The 15897-nt window shown below is 39.4% G+C and overlaps 1 protein-coding gene across 1 annotated transcript in view; it reads right to left on the reverse strand.

Moving 5' to 3' along the window:
- Window positions 1–435: 435 nt before the first annotated feature.
- Window positions 436–15897, reverse strand: part of jak1 (Janus kinase 1) — a 36079-nt gene continuing 20617 nt past the window's right edge. The window contains exons 14-23 of the mRNA XM_035653592.1: window positions 11759–11897; window positions 9953–10104; window positions 9693–9843; window positions 8769–8857; window positions 8240–8432; window positions 6836–6960; window positions 5990–6162; window positions 4866–4983; window positions 4174–4284; window positions 436–2361 (exon numbers count right to left, since the gene is read on the reverse strand). Of these exons, the coding sequence (XP_035509485.1) occupies window positions 2248–2361; window positions 4174–4284; window positions 4866–4983; window positions 5990–6162; window positions 6836–6960; window positions 8240–8432; window positions 8769–8857; window positions 9693–9843; window positions 9953–10104; window positions 11759–11897 (1365 nt within the window). The 3' untranslated portion in view covers window positions 436–2247. The remainder of the gene's footprint in view (window positions 2362–4173; window positions 4285–4865; window positions 4984–5989; window positions 6163–6835; window positions 6961–8239; window positions 8433–8768; window positions 8858–9692; window positions 9844–9952; window positions 10105–11758; window positions 11898–15897) is intronic.

Below are 15897 nucleotides of genomic sequence, written 5' to 3' on the forward strand. Positions count from 1 at the left end.
TTTTTAGTTTGGTAATAAACTCTGATACTGACATGAAAATGCGTTGCCATTGTACCTGTATGTATTCTGCATATTACACAAGGTCAGTGCTGAGACTGGACTTTGCAATAGTGAATGACTGTGTATATATGTGTGTGAGTGTGTTGATCACGAAGCTTTGCAATACTGAAGTATTTCTGATTTTAATGGCTGTAGATAAATCTAGATTTGCTGTGCTTCTTGCTTTGTAAAGTTTTTTGCTTTTTATGTGGATTTTTTTCTGACCTGAGATATACTGTAGATTTTGCAAAATTTTATATCACACTGACATTGCTATTGTTTTACTGTGAATAAGGTTTCTAGAGCAATCTTAGCATGCTTACTTACAACTGTAATATATAGAACAAACTGTTTTCACTAGTTAATAATATATTGGAATACATTTGGACTGACACAGACAGAACACAACAAACATTGATTTTATTTATTTTTTCATTGTGTATTTATGGATACTTTTACCTTCCATAACCCATTCTGTCTTATTTTTTTGAAAATATATATATATTTCTTTTCTCTTATTTTGAGCAGAAGGAATTGTCTTTTACATTCCTAAATAAATTGTGGACTGAAGCGCAAATTTTGTCTTCTTGACGGCCCTTTGTTTTGCCTTTCTGCCAACATTCACGGTAAAAGCTACATTAGTTGCATTGAGGAAGTCGTGATGACGTCTGACTGAACGAGATTTTACGGCTCACGTCTACGGATGAATTTAAAACAGAAAAAACCCTCTGCTCAAACCATTTCGCATACACACATGAAATTGTATTTATACATGTTGGGTCATACTGGAGAATTAAAAATAAAAAGATACAAATAAAATGCACAGACATAGTTATGAAACGTATCATGAAATAATATTTTTTGGAAAAAAATGAACATAAAATGCCAAGTGAATAATCAGTGATTATTCTTTCTCACTTCAAACCGTGAATACCATACCAGTCCTTCCATGTACAATCCGCAGCAATGGCAAATGGCTCCTTTTTTTGCATCATATGAATAGTAAACAGACATTTTATAAAGTATTTGTGGCTTTAACACAATCTACAAAACTGGGTAAAGTGAAGTGATGCTGCCCTCAAGTGTCTGTCCCAGGTACTTAATCTCTTACTGCTCAACTAACACGTTTTAACAAGTGCTGTATATTTCAGACGTAACTAATCAGATGCATACAGGTCCTGATTAAAGATCCATTACATTATTTAATGAACAGGAGATTATAAACAGAATCACCTCAAACAATCAGAGGACCTCGCAAAGCTCAACACAGGGCAAAAGATGTGATTTTTTTCTTTTCTTCCAAGTGCTTGTTTAGTCCAACAGACGAGAAGCTAAAATCAATTACTATTTTAACTTGAAAATGACAAACTGTTTGTCAGACTCTAAAACAATAAGAACGCAGTGAAAGGAACATTGCTGACTGATTGCTGGCACACAATAAACATCCAAACATTTATCACAGATCATTACATGGCTCTCTGAAAGAAAACAATCAGGTGATTTTTTTCCCCATGAAACAAGCGGCATAAAACGTTGAAAAACCACATCTTCAGTATCTGCGTTAATGCCTGTGTCCCATCTTCTTCATCTCATCCTTCCAAACGCTTCTCAACACGATTCCATCCTCAGAGAAAAATCCCTACGCAACCATTGAAACTGTGTGAAAGTAGGCGTTAAACAGTTCCTTTCTGAGCTCGTTTCCCATCAGGGAGTGTGACAACGGCCACGAGTCCGCACAAATATAAGGCCTTTGGCGCACGCTACACAAGCGCCGAGTCCACAGGAGTTTGACATTTCTCGCAATGCAGACGGTTAAATCTGTTAGATACACTTGGAAGTACACTTGGAACTTTATAAGATATAAGGTCACATTACGCATTGGGCTAAGGCTACATGATTTTAAAAAGGATTAACATTTTCATCCAAAGTACTCACATTATCAGAATATTATATATAGGGAATCGTAGAAATACGGCAGACTAAAATGATAGTTGAGTAGGACGTAAAGACTTTATACCAAAGTTGTGGAAGGTTTATATGTGAGTATGAAGGAGCGTGGCTTCATGCGAGCTCAGACCCTTCAAGTCCTCCTCTCAGTACTGTGAAGCTGCACCAAGCGAATGCTGATCTGGGGTCAGTTTTGCATCTGGTCCCAAGTCTGCATGCAAAGTCAACTTCAGTCCCAGAGCCTCAAGCAGTTGGAAAGGTTTAAATGTCATTTTGGAGCTGCTGCTGCATGATGGTCAGCTCCTCGATGAGTCGCTTAAAGGTGATTCTCCTCTCGGGCAACTGCTCCCAGCACCTGCGCATCAGCTCGTACACCTGTCAGACATGAGTTGTGTTAGACTGGAGGTGGAAAGAAAATGTCAAACCCAACTGAAGAAATAAGCTGCAGCTGTAACACGCTATGCCTGCAGGCGCCAGAAGTGTTATACAGGGTTCCTACACATTTTCCATCTCAGAATTCCAAACTTTTCCAGACGTCTTTGGTAGATTTTACGGACTATATTTGACATCCGAGTACAAATCATGAAGTAAAAAAATGGTTTTAAAATTGAACTGTTACGTTGTGACTATGTATGCTATATTTACTATTATTCCATGTATTTTATTATAGCCTCTGTACATCCTTGTACTGTATCCATGGAAACAATGAACACTGTCATAAAAGGTTGTAAAGATGGTCCGTTTCCTTTTCTACGTCACTGCATAACTCATAAATGTTCAGACGAGCTTCATATTTGGTTATTTCTGATGCTGCGTAGGTATGCAACGTCACAGATATGGCCGCCATTTTCTTTCAAACTAATTTGGCTGCAGATGTCCGGATTTGGTTCAGTATTAGACATTTGGGGCAGAGCTGTGATGTTTAGACGCAGACGCAGCTCTGTGCACAAGCGCGCATGCAGTCACACGCTATACATGACATCAAGCTCGCTCTCACAGTGGTAAACAGTTTGTCTGTGCTGTTTGTATGATTTTATATTCAAACAAACAGAATAGGGACAATAGTGTGGAACCTCCGTACTGCGTAGGAACCTTGGTTCTAACTCCAGCAGCTTACTTCCTCTGCCTGTAGTCGGAGACGTTAACATGTTTACGTGTGCGAGTGCAAACTGCTGCTGCTATCCAACTATCCTTCCCTTAAGGTGGCACAGGTAAGTGTTCAAAGGTAGTCCTGTGAGGTGTTCTGAATCATTAAAGTAGGGATGAGCAGATACCAGTGCGACCTCTTTTCCCACAAATATAAGATCTGTTTGCCCTGGGATCATTTTATCTGAAAGCAGAGAGGATTGAACTGCAGCAGAAAGACTGAATTTCATATAATGACTTATAAATAATATAAAATAATTACTTGATAAGGCTGATACAGGCACAAGCATCCCTATTTTAAAGTTTATTTAAGCAGGGCACAAAATTAGCACCAGCCAGCGGCCAAATGCTGGTAAAATATCCAAGTGGCTGGAAGATTTGCTTCACTTACCAGCCAAAAAAAACCAATCTATTGGGTCGCTGAACATTCACTAGACACTTTGCAGCCTGTACTTCAAGATAAATGTACTCATATACTGTAAAACCCCCGTAGGAATTCCATTATTACCGACATTTTGTGTGCACTTGAATTAATATCAGGATGACAAATGCTCAGTGTGTGTTTTAAGAATTTAGCTGCTCCGTGTAAAAAGGGTAAAAAACTCAGAAAATGAAATGGAGTCTCGTCAGGGTCTCACAGAAGTGACATTATGGCCGTGAATTATAACAGTAGTGTTGCACAGTATTTTCAGATGGCCGTACTAAGACCAATGATGTTGGTGACTGATAGCGAGCAAACCCAACTAAAAGAATGTAAGAGGCTGAATATTTATACATATCATCTTTAAGTCTTAATATCAGAACAACCTGCACTTCCTTTATCGGAAGGCGTGGTCAGGTTAACGTCAATAACACTAAGTTTACCTCTCCACCCAATGAACACGGGCTCCTAACCTGAGAACTTAAAACATTTTGATTGATCGTTCACATTCCTTTCCTTATGTTGTCTGCGCATTCATTTTGTAAATAAAGCATAAAACATCAAAAAAACATCAAATCTGTGTCGTTCTCATTGTGTTGCGTTGGTAATGGGAGACTTACAGGTTCCGGACAGCCCTCGGGGCGTGGCAACCTCTTCCCGTCTGTCAACACCTTCACCAGTCGGATGACAGTCATCTGACCTTGAGACTTACCAATCATACTGAGGAAGAGCTGCGTGGGAGAAGACAACGACAGGTTACAAAAGAAATAATGTTCAACACTGGCTCTATTTTTATTCAGACATGAAACATTAAAACGGGCTAAAGACCGTGAATAGAGAGCTATAAGAGCTTTTACTGTTTAGCTTCTGCTTCTTCTCCTGTTTAACATTCACTTAACCTGCGCAGGTCTCTGTTACTGAATACCTTCCAGCAGTAGTTACGGGTCAGTCAGGATAACAGTGGCACTTTAAAAGCCTGATGTAAATGAAAGATCTTCATGATAAACTAAGCTCTTTAGAGTTGGCACAGGCTGGAGTTTGGACACGGCTCCTGGTGGAGTCTGTCATCTGCCGCTCTGGCCAAAGACCGACACCATCTGCCACATACAAACGACTGTGTGTGTGTGTGTGTGTGTGTGATGCTGTAATAAATTCAGTTCTTTATTTCAGCGAGACTGGTACAGTATGTGTTGTATGTGTTTACTGTGGAATCATCATCCAAGCTACCAAAAATAAGATGATAATAATTAGAAGTGTTTGTTTAACGCCTGTGCGAGGGTGAAGATAAGAAAGGAGAGCGCCGCATACTGACCGTCATCGGGCTCTTGGAGGAGTCGCAGTAGGTGATGAGTTCATACATTGTGACCCCGAAGGACCAAACGTCTGAGGCAAGGTAGAACTTACAGTGCGTCAGACACTCCGGGGCATACCTGAAAGACGAAGAGTAAGAGCATGAAGACTCCCCTTGTGTTTCTATTAGGCATTTATATTCATATATTCAATGTTAACGTCACATACAGTAGTTGTGGGTTGTTAAACTATCCTGCTTTAATGCTTTTTAAGTATTATACACCGTCAGATGCAGTATGAACCAGAGACAAAAGGCAACAACACATTTCAGATGCCCTCCAACCCCCAAGTTTTCTTTTAAACCTCAAGTTTTGGCATTATGGCCGTCGTTATGTCAGTTTTTTGGAGTGGTGACGTAGACTTGAGCTATGCTAATTGGCTACACTTAGTTTTGACTTGTCCATAGCAGGAAATAACGGCGGCTCGTATTACAGATAAACACAGCACACCAAGTTATGTTTCTGAAAAGAAACAGGCAAAGCAGTAACAGAATCCTGATTCATATTAAATCAAATAGTCAAACTAGACAGTGCTGGTCAGAGTTTTGTGCAGTTCACTGAACGAGCTCACTGAGAATGAATTGTTATGATAAAGCATAACCTGCTTACAAAGACACTGCCTATCATTATCAGATTATTGTTTTCTGGCCACTGCAAAGTACTTATGGATATCTGTGTTTACGTCAAGAAATATTAGTGTATGAGTGTATTTGATGGAAAAAAATATTGTCTCTGTCTAATTTTACTCAAGGCAAATTTTCTAAATATGCTTTATGCAAACCAGAGTTACAATTTATTTTAACTATTTACTGTATTCTGTAAGTATTGCAGCTCTGTTAATACAGACCAAGTCCATTATAATTTAAGAACCTGATTCATTACTTCATTTCTGTCCTTTCAATACTACTTAGTCCTTTCAGCTCTTTAGCTTTAAAGGACTTTTTAATTCATTTACCTTCCATATTTCTCCTCAACATTATCTCTCCTCAGTTCATATGCTGCCTGTCAGCAGTCAACTCCTTTCTGATCCTATTTATTCTCTTCCTTCCTTCTCTAACTTCCATCTTCTTTCCTCCTCTCGACTCACCAGAAAACAGGGCTGTCGTTTTCATCTTTGACAGTGTAATATCCCTCGTTGTCCTTGATGCTCTTGGTGAGGCCGAAATCTCCGATCTTCACCGTCTTCTCGTTCTCCACCAGCACATTTCTGGCAGCCAGGTCCCGGTGGATGTAATTTTTAGATCCAAGATAATCCATTCCCTAAGAACAAAACAAACAAACAAAACAAACAGGGTCACTGATCAGCGGGTTCGAGTGAGTGAAGCGCAGCCTGTGGCTTTGTGTGACTTTGACTGAAATGTGCAGAAAAACAAAGCTCGTCCGGTGGGAGAAGACCAGCCAGTCTGAAGGACGCACACCTGATGCAGCATCTAATAATTTAAACACTTGATGCACTGCCAGCCACGTTGGCTAAATGTTGGTCTGACACCTGAACCGTTTCCCTGACATATTGATCGTATTTGTTACAACATTACATTTCAGCCCCGCTTTCATCCATAAGTTATATTTTTAAAGGAGCTGTTTGACCAGCTGTGTTTTTGGCCAGTAAGAAACAAATCATTTAAAGCAAACAACTAACAACGCTATAAACGACAACCACTGAAGGTTCCTGTTCATACCTTTATCAAATCACATGACTACTGTTTTAGAAGGCCGTTCACCACCAGTATCTGAACAGGAAGTGTTTAAACATTTAAAAACAGCTTGAGTTTGGGTGCTAAAATGTCCATCTTATTTAACTACATAGTGGTCATGTGTTAATTTCTAAAGGCTAACGGCTGGTATTTTACTTTCAGTCAGTTAAATGCCGAAATAAGACGCCTGATGGTACCAGCTGGTCTGAGGAAACAGCTCTGTGAAGATAAATTGTTACCTCGCATATCTGGATGGAGTAGCTGAGCAGGGTGCTGAGGCTGGTGTCTTTTTTGTGTCTGGGTAGATACTCCTTCAAACTGCCCAGTGGAACGTACTCCATGATCAGCTTAATGGCCTGACCACCTGCAAACAGATTTACACATAAATGCAATCAGAGACATTAATTCATCAGCAGAAATTGAGCTTTAATATGTAGAGATGTTGTGTGTATGTGTCTGTATATACAAACTGTTTGTGCCTCAAGTATAATTATGTTAAAGTCACAGAGTCAATAATTATCCCAAAAATAATTATTTGTTTATATGTGCTATTGTTAATGAATAACAACCCAGGAGGCCAGTTAACGACACTTACTGCCGTTCTGAGGGAACGGCTGGGCGATAAAACAACCTTGAAACAGGCTCATGATCATCTATGTTAATAAACTTTGGATATTTTTTCTCTGCAGATAAATCTAACAGCCTAACACAGAGCAGAAATAAACATGTGAGCTACTGGTGAAGAAAGTGGATTTGAAAGTGGATTTCCTCTGGAAAATCGAAAAAATAATGAGCAGAACCGTCAGGAAGCAACTCCGCATCTCTTGCTGCCTGTTTGCTCAAAGGTGGGGCTGAGTGGACAGCAGAGCCCACAGCGGAGGGAATCAAACAGACTTTAGGATCAATTTTAGTGGAAATGCAACTAATGTAACTAAAGGAGATCAATTAATCAAACACCTGTTGAACAAGCAGAACACAGACTCCGGCTGCTCCGCCCGCGCTAACTTCCCACATAGCCACCCGGAGTTATAAGTTAGAAGTGACCTTGTGTTATTTAGCTGAGCAAATTGTTGTTGTTGTTGTAACACGATGTAAATTACATGGAAGAGGTTTGGATATCTCAAAAGTGGCGATGCACAGATTGAGATGGTCAGCAAAACAGAGTTTTTCCATCACCTGAACAGGTACCATTCTAGTGACGACACTTATTTTAATAAGTTACGAGGCAAGCAGACTTTTGTTTTGTTCAGGCAGATAAAAAACATTTGTAAAGTTATGTTAACTTATATTTACTTGTTATTTTTCATGTTAATAAACTATATTCTAAAGTTTAACCATGAACCCTTTGGTTTCTTCATTATCAGGATACTCTTCAAACTGGCAGCATCATCTAATTAATAATATATGGTGTTAAATATCAATATTGATCAATATAGAAAACATTTCCTGATTTTTCTATCCAAATTATATATTTGTTTATATTTGATATAAAATGATATTTAATATTTATTTTAATAATTTCAGAATCATCAACAACTCTTCTAATCATCCAAATGAAAAAAATATTCTGTTCAAAATCATAATAGAAGTAGTTATAGTTAGTAATCGTGTTTATTTTTGTGGATACACCCTTTCCGCCTTACCTTCCTCTTGGCAGATGCCCTTGTATTTGACAATGTTTTCATGGTAGAGTGCCTTCAGGATGTCGATCTCACGCGAGAGGTTGGTGCTCTGCTCCTCCCGGTTCTCCGGCTTTAGTGACTTCACTGCCACCAGCTCGCCCGTTCTATCTCCCCGAGGATCATACCGACACAGCTCTACCTTACCAAAATGGCCCTGCATGAGGAACGTGTTAAAAACGGAAGTTACTTGGACAATAGTGATCAAATTCTGCTCTACTTATTGCATGTGGGACCACTTGTTTTTCAGCATTGCCTAAATTACTTCAGTTCTGCATCTGCTCTTGCTTATCTTTGTTCTGTAACTAATATTGTCTGTATTTCGTCAAGTGAAGATAGATGTAATCTAAAAAAACATTTACCAATACATGTTAACTGAAAGGCCAAGTTCTTTTATTTCTGCATTTGGAAATTGTCCATTTTAATTATGCTTATAAAATGCTAAGATATGCTGCATAGAGCTGAACACAAAAGCACAAAACCATCAGTTTACCTCTCCAAGATCTCGGACCTTCCGGAGGAATCTCTTTTCAAACACAGTTGGGTCCACCTCTGGTGTAGGCTTGGGTTTGATAGATGGATCTGAGAGAAGTAGCAAAATACATAAACATGAGATGGAAAAAGAAACAAATACATGAAACATGTTAGGTAAAACATCAAAATAAGTGCACTTGCGTCATAGGAAGTCTATTGTGGTTTAAAGTGTCAAAGTGTGCACCAGAATTTTGTGGTTATATAACTGTTCTCATGCTCTAGTTTCCACACAAATGGCTACTTTTAGTAGGACAACTCATTATTCAAGCAAGACTTATTCTGTATCACCATTATCAATGATTATAAAATTGTTTATTTAACCAAAAATAGTTTTAATCTGATTTTGGAGCCTTTTTAGGTGCAAATTTATAAACAATTTATATAATTTTATTTCATGATTTTGCAGCCATCTTGGGATTTTAATATAAGAAGGTCAAGGGGTGTAATAGACTTTATTTCCAGTAAGAGTGAGTGCAGTATCTGATTCTGGCCAGCAGGTGGAAGAACAGAGACCATTATGTTGCCGTGGGGCCCAGCTGAGGGGCAGATCAGTGGTAATGCACCTAGTGAACTTCCTCATGAACATCTGAGCTGAGTAAACAACTCTCTCTCGCTCTCTCTTTCTGTCTTTGCACGAGGCTGCTGCTAGGTGAGATACAAAATATGCAAAACATTCATATCATATTACAACTGTTAACATCTGCCTTGAATTCAACCTGTACCTGCCCTTTAACCTGTTCTGCACTGTACAGTCTGTTGGGAAACAGCTTGTTTCTATGACTATAAAGAACCAAAAACTGCAGAACCAAAACAAGGTTTTACTTCATATTTGCACCCATGAAAATACCTAACATATAACAACACACATTCCCCTCATACATACTCTTTTCCTCCAGCATGTCGATGTCTCTGACGATAGCCCTGAAGAAAGGTCTCTTCTTGGGGTCGTAGTTCATGCAGTGGGTCATCAGTTCAGCCAGCTCTTTGCAGTCTGGAGTGGCCAGTTGGCACTCTGTTTCATAGAACCTCTCCTTCTGCTCAGCACAAAGACATCAGATTTGAAATAGACGCTGGCATTAGTTAAGATGCATGTATGATTATATACAGTCATTGTCATACAAAGTTCCTGGGTGTGCCCCTTACCTCTGTGAGTTTCTTCTCTTTGAGGGGGACCTCGCCATCATAGCAGATCTCCCACAGGGTGGTACCAAAGCCCCACTTGTCAGCCGCGACGCTCAGGGAGGACGTGCTCTTCACACACTCCGGAGCGATCCATGGGATACGATGCACACACTCTGCAGAGGCAAACAAAGATGGATTCAGTCTCCCGGTGTCTTTGTAAACACATAAGATGATAATATATATAGAGAAATATAGAGCACGGAATATAATTTGACGAAAGTGAAGATGAAGGTAATGCTTGGAGTGATGAGACCCTCAAAGGCAAACCTTGCCCTCTTGCTTTTTCCCTGTTGGAGGGCTTTTTGTGAAGTTTATCCTTTTCTCTGATGGGTCCACGTCATGGGTCTAAGGATAGAGGGTAATGTATGTGGTGCAGATTGTAAAGCCCTTTAAGGAAAATGTGTGATTTTGGACTATTTCACAGATCAGTCAACAGTAAATTGTTAAACAAGTTCTGTTGTATAAAGAAATTAGCAAACTAATAACTGACATTTTTAAAGAGTACTTTTTGGAAGTAACGTTTAGGGTGTGACCACATGGAATCTGAGCAAACATACGCTCGCCATGCTCCAAATACCATGAACCAACGGTAAAATATAGCACTGACAGGCTGACTTGGCGGGTTCCAATATTGCCTGACTGCATCCACTGAATCTAAAAAGCCTTGGGATCAGCTTGATGAAATATATTGCTCTGACTGGAAGCAAGGCTAACTGATAGTGGTTGGCTTTTGGCTCAACAAATCCATAACATCAGAAGGGCGCTTGTTTGTAAGTGCATGCAGCTCAGACTGGAACATAGAGGGAAGGATGAGGAGGAGCAAAGAGGGGAAGAAGATAATTGAGTATAAGGAGAGAAGAAAGAAAAAAACAAAGACAGTGAGGAAGTGACTTGATGGCTTGAGTAAAGCGATCAGAGATTGCTTGGAAGAAGGGAACCTCCCAGTGGGTTTCTGAACACTTTATCCACTGTGATCAATCAAATCTATGCACAAGGACATTGATGTGTAACTGGAACACTGATTGTTCTGCAAATTGGTGGAGACAGAAGAAGAAATGTTAAAGAGTTCTGGGAACAAAGAGGGAGGGAGGCGCATGCCCATGGGTGTGTGGTGATGGACATTTGCGCAGAAACATTCCCAGTCCGTCCTGCGGATTGCAGATCCATCTGTACAAGCGCACTGTGTTATAACACAAATCTTTTAGCTCTAATAGACAAACAGAAACATGAGGCGGCCATTTGAGGGGAACTGTGCAATCTGAGAAATGTCCTTGTTGTGCCATCTTCCCTGAACTGAGATCTAGCTTTTACAAAATAAATTACAGAGTGAGAGGGAAATGTGGCCAGTGTGTATTGATTATGTGACAAATATGATTCCTATTACTGACGACCTCTGCTTGATCGGAACTGATGTTCTTTTTTTTCTTTTTTTCTTTTGTGGGAAGAAATTAGGTCACAGAGGATGACTTTGAAGGAAGAATACATCGTAGTGCATAGAAGCTGCTACAACAAGCATTTTACTGGTTTATATGTAACAATTAAACGTGTTAAAAATTTAAATAAGTAATAAATCATCCAACGTCAGTATGTGTCAGCAGTTGCGGCATTTAATGCACATTTAATTTTGGTTTCACAGTCATTTACAGCTGACTGGAAAAGAAAGTGGAAGTTATTGTGAAATTTTCCATTGTACCCATTTTGTAACCAGCTAGGTTTCACTTTTAGTAAGCGAGAGAGAGAATGTGCCTGTCTTCACTTTGTACTTACCCTCTCTGGTGAGTACGGTGATGGGGATGCCTGGGTCACTAAGCTTGATGAAAGGCCCTCCTTCATCGGTGCCCAGTCCGTCCCTGGCCAGCAGGATATTTTTAGCACACACAAAGCCATGGACCAGCTTTTTATCCTCCTACAAACACACAAAATACAACAAATCAGTTACTTCACAATTGAGAGGGCAAATATAAGATTATGTTGATATAACTGACCTAACATGGTGCAGGTAATCTCATGGGTGTCCGGTATGGGATTACCAGCACCACGTTAATGTGTAGGAATTTTAGGTTGGGTTTTAGATTGGTCCCATTCTTATTTTTCATGGAGGTAATTCTGTGTGGAAAGTGGGAGCTGTAAATCGACTCCAGAGCTCTGTTCAGGCATGTCAATTGTGGAACGCCCATTTATCGCAGTATTTTATTAATTGTTGCTTATTGTTTTGTAAAGTGCTTTGTTAAATGCTTTGTAACTTGCTTCGAAAAGCGCTATATAAACAAAGGTGTTTTTATTATTATTATTATTATTATTTAGTTTTTTATATCAAGTTATCCAAAATAAATGCTACAACCATTTACTGTGTGAAGTTTTTGGGGATGTGTTTTTTCCTGTCGCAACCAATAAGCCTGAAAAAAAAAGCCTCGGCCCAGCCTTGCTGGCCACCCTGGGGAACCTCCCAAGTGTTTGCGATGGCTCGACCCGATCTCCTCATGAACACTCCCAGTGGGTCCCCCAAGGCTTTGGGACCAACCCCTCCAACCATGAAAATCCTGTTGGCAACAAACACAAAAAGAGAAAACATCAAAAAACCCAAACAACGTCAAAGAAAAGTTAACAATAAACAAGCCATCACACTCCATAAACTGTACAAGAACACAGGGTAATCTACATGCACCTTACCTCCCTGGTGGGGCGAACACACACTCCCCCAATACAAAAGCCAACGAATTTTTTTTTGTGGAAACACTGTCCACAACTGCTGTTTCAAGAAGGCCGTTCAAACACAAAAACAAAGGGAAATGTCTAAAATACAATACAATCAAACCCCAAAAACTCTCTCAAATAACCTCCGTTTTAAAACAACTTTTCCAACCCCCCTGCACTAAGTATTAGCATTGTTGTTGGCAAGGAAACAGTAACAGAACAAATCAGTTTGTCCCTCCACCAAGGAAAAGTTCCCCCCCTTTGTCCCAAAAAACCCAGCAAACCTCAGAAAACCAACCCCTGACCTCCCTGAAAGAAAAATGAGTAACCGCAATCCTCCGTCCCCCACTCTTTCACCTCAATTGTGCCCCGAATAAATTTGGTTTTCTGGTTTGCCCAGGCCCAAGGGGCCTCCTCCTGCTACACCAGCAAAACAGAGCAGAGAAAAACCGGAAAGCAAATAGAAAAAAAAAGCCATCCGTTATCCAAAACTGTGGCCTACAACAAAAAAGACAGCTAGGGTTTAAATCCCATTTTTTCGTATAGAAAAAAAAAGTCCCTGTTTTTTTGTGCCCAATTTGTTACTTGGAGGGAATTAGGACAAACATCCGTTTTGTAAAATGTTTTCTTAGGAATAAAAAACAAGCATTAATAGGCAGAACGAAAAAAATGAATTTAAGCTGTTTGCCTCTGAAAAATAATAACTCCAAAAATATTAATCGAAAGAATGGTTTATATATAATAGGATAATAATTATAAAAGTAATACAAGCAACAACACACCACACACACAACAACACCACGCACACACAACACACTAAACATTAGAATAAATTTCCCAACCAAAAGTAATAGAAAACATCCCAACAGAGGCTGATTGCTTTTGACACCTAAAGTTGCTCACATTCCCCTACATTAAACTATGAAACTCCAAAAGTTAATGGAACAAAGAAAGAAGTTTTAACAGTTTGTAGAGGGTAGTTCAAACGGGTGGTGGGATTAAATGCCCAAAACAAACGACCAATACAAAGCCACAATTTTAGTTGTTTTTTTGGTGTTAATATCGTTCCCGATGGTTTGAGTCCTGTGTCTTTTGAACTGCCATTAATATACAACGGCTCTAAAAATTCTCAAACTCGTTTACATATATAAACACAGCACTTAAAAAACTCACAGAAAAATGGCAAACTACAACTCATTCCAAAACTTGTTAATACATATATTGGACGTTACACCATATTTAAATATTTAGAGTTTTTTCGCAGACCAATCCTAATAAGTGCCGCAAATTAATAAAGAAGATTGCATTAACATTCTTTAAACAATAAAGAAACCACACAAATGAGAGAAAGGTATACCTGTTAATACCTCCTTTCGAGATCGAATGAAAAGCGAGGGGAACTCTCCAACAGCGTTTGTCTGAAGGGCGTCCGCCCTTTAGTGACCACCACAAAGTAGAAACCCGCAAACACAAAACACAACAACACAACAACTTTTAAAAAAAAGGGCCATACCAAAATGGAAAATTATATGAAGCTGTGCCATCTTGCAAAAACGGATTATTTTAAAACAAAGAAAAATTGAACTATTTCAAAAGTAATTGGTAACATTAATCTTTCTGTTCAAAATCAAAACCTGCAAAAGAGAACTACAAGCGTGTAGGTCGCCACAAAGAAGAAAAGGCTGTCGCCTGATGTTTTTGTCAATGGTCAGTATCTAAAGTTAGATGATTAAAAAAGCTGCACGCATTCAAACAACAACAATGCCAAACGCCCGACCAACATTAAATAAGCAGACCCGTTATTTCAACAATTGCAAGCGAAAAAAAGCACAAATTGTAAGAGCGCCTATATAGCCCTTGGCAATAAAGCATGAAAAGAAAACGGGTTACATGTGGTAAAAATAAACTCTTCAACAAATTTACGTCAATTTGTGCAAAAAAAAGTTTAAACAACATTATGGTCCGGGGTTTACCATGACGATCATTATTTTGTTAAATTACCAGAAGCTGTGTTTGGGAAAAGGAATGTCCAAAAAAAGATTTCCTTTTCCTTTCCCGTTACAATGTTTTTGGTGTGGTGGTTCCCTGCGTGTGGTATGTGTGTGTGTGATACGTTGCCGCTCGTGGGTTGCTACCTGTTTAAGCTTTGTGGTTTAAGAGGAAAAGTATCGCACCTCATCCACCCCCCCATCCTACATTCCACCGTCAAGCGAAAAGTTAAGAGCAAACTGTTTCCCGTAAACAAGCAACTGTTCATCAACCAAAAAACATCCACCCAACATCCAAATCAAATAATTAAACGCCAAACGCAATCCCCTGCCTTAACCCTTGACCAACCGGTTTCAACCTTACATTACACCAGGTCCTCACACAACACCTCCCCACTCCAAACCATGGATTTTTTCCCTTCTCAACCCCATTGTCATCCATAGATAACCTTAATTTATATAAACTCAATTTCATGCAAGACCCAACAAACACATAATTTAAATAGTTTTTTAATCAATCTCAATTGGCAAGACCTAGTTTTTTAACACCCACAAGCAAAAAGAATGTTGAAAAAAGGGAAAATAAAAAATATTTAAACTGGGGAACAACAAACACACAACTTCATTTTCTTTTACTTCCCAGAACACTCCAACTCACAAAAAACCCAAAAGTGGCGCCTTAAATAAATAACAACAACCACACAACCCCCAACAAACAAACAGCCACACCAATGCCCACACACAAAACCCACCTTCCCGATGAATAAAACACAGGTGGCCTAGTAGGCCCGAAACGCCAAACATACAACCCTTCCCCGACCACCATTCAACCACTGACAACACAACACAACATGTTTTACCAGCCCCTAACTCATTTTATTAAGGACAACTCAGAACAAAGTGTGTCACACAACAAACACACTAACAAACATCAACACCTACACACCAACCTACACCACCTACACACACTACACACACACAACACACCTACACACACCTACAACACACCACACACACAAGTATCCACTCTAAGTCTAATAAAAGGAAAGCTTCCTCATTACCCACAGTTTGAAGGAGGTCAAAAGTCTTACACCTTCTACCCCACCCCTATACAAAAGTTCAGGTGCCAATACGTGTACACACCCAACGCCTAATGGCAGCAAATGGCCAAACAAATATAAAACAGCAGTTTGTTACCACAAATGAAATGAAAGGAGAAGCGAC

The sequence above is a fragment of the Morone saxatilis genome, unplaced genomic scaffold (genome assembly GCF_004916995.1).
Source record: "Morone saxatilis isolate NCDOM2014 unplaced genomic scaffold, NCSU_SB_2.0 Contig12, whole genome shotgun sequence".
Taxonomy (NCBI): domain Eukaryota; kingdom Metazoa; phylum Chordata; class Actinopteri; family Moronidae; genus Morone; species Morone saxatilis.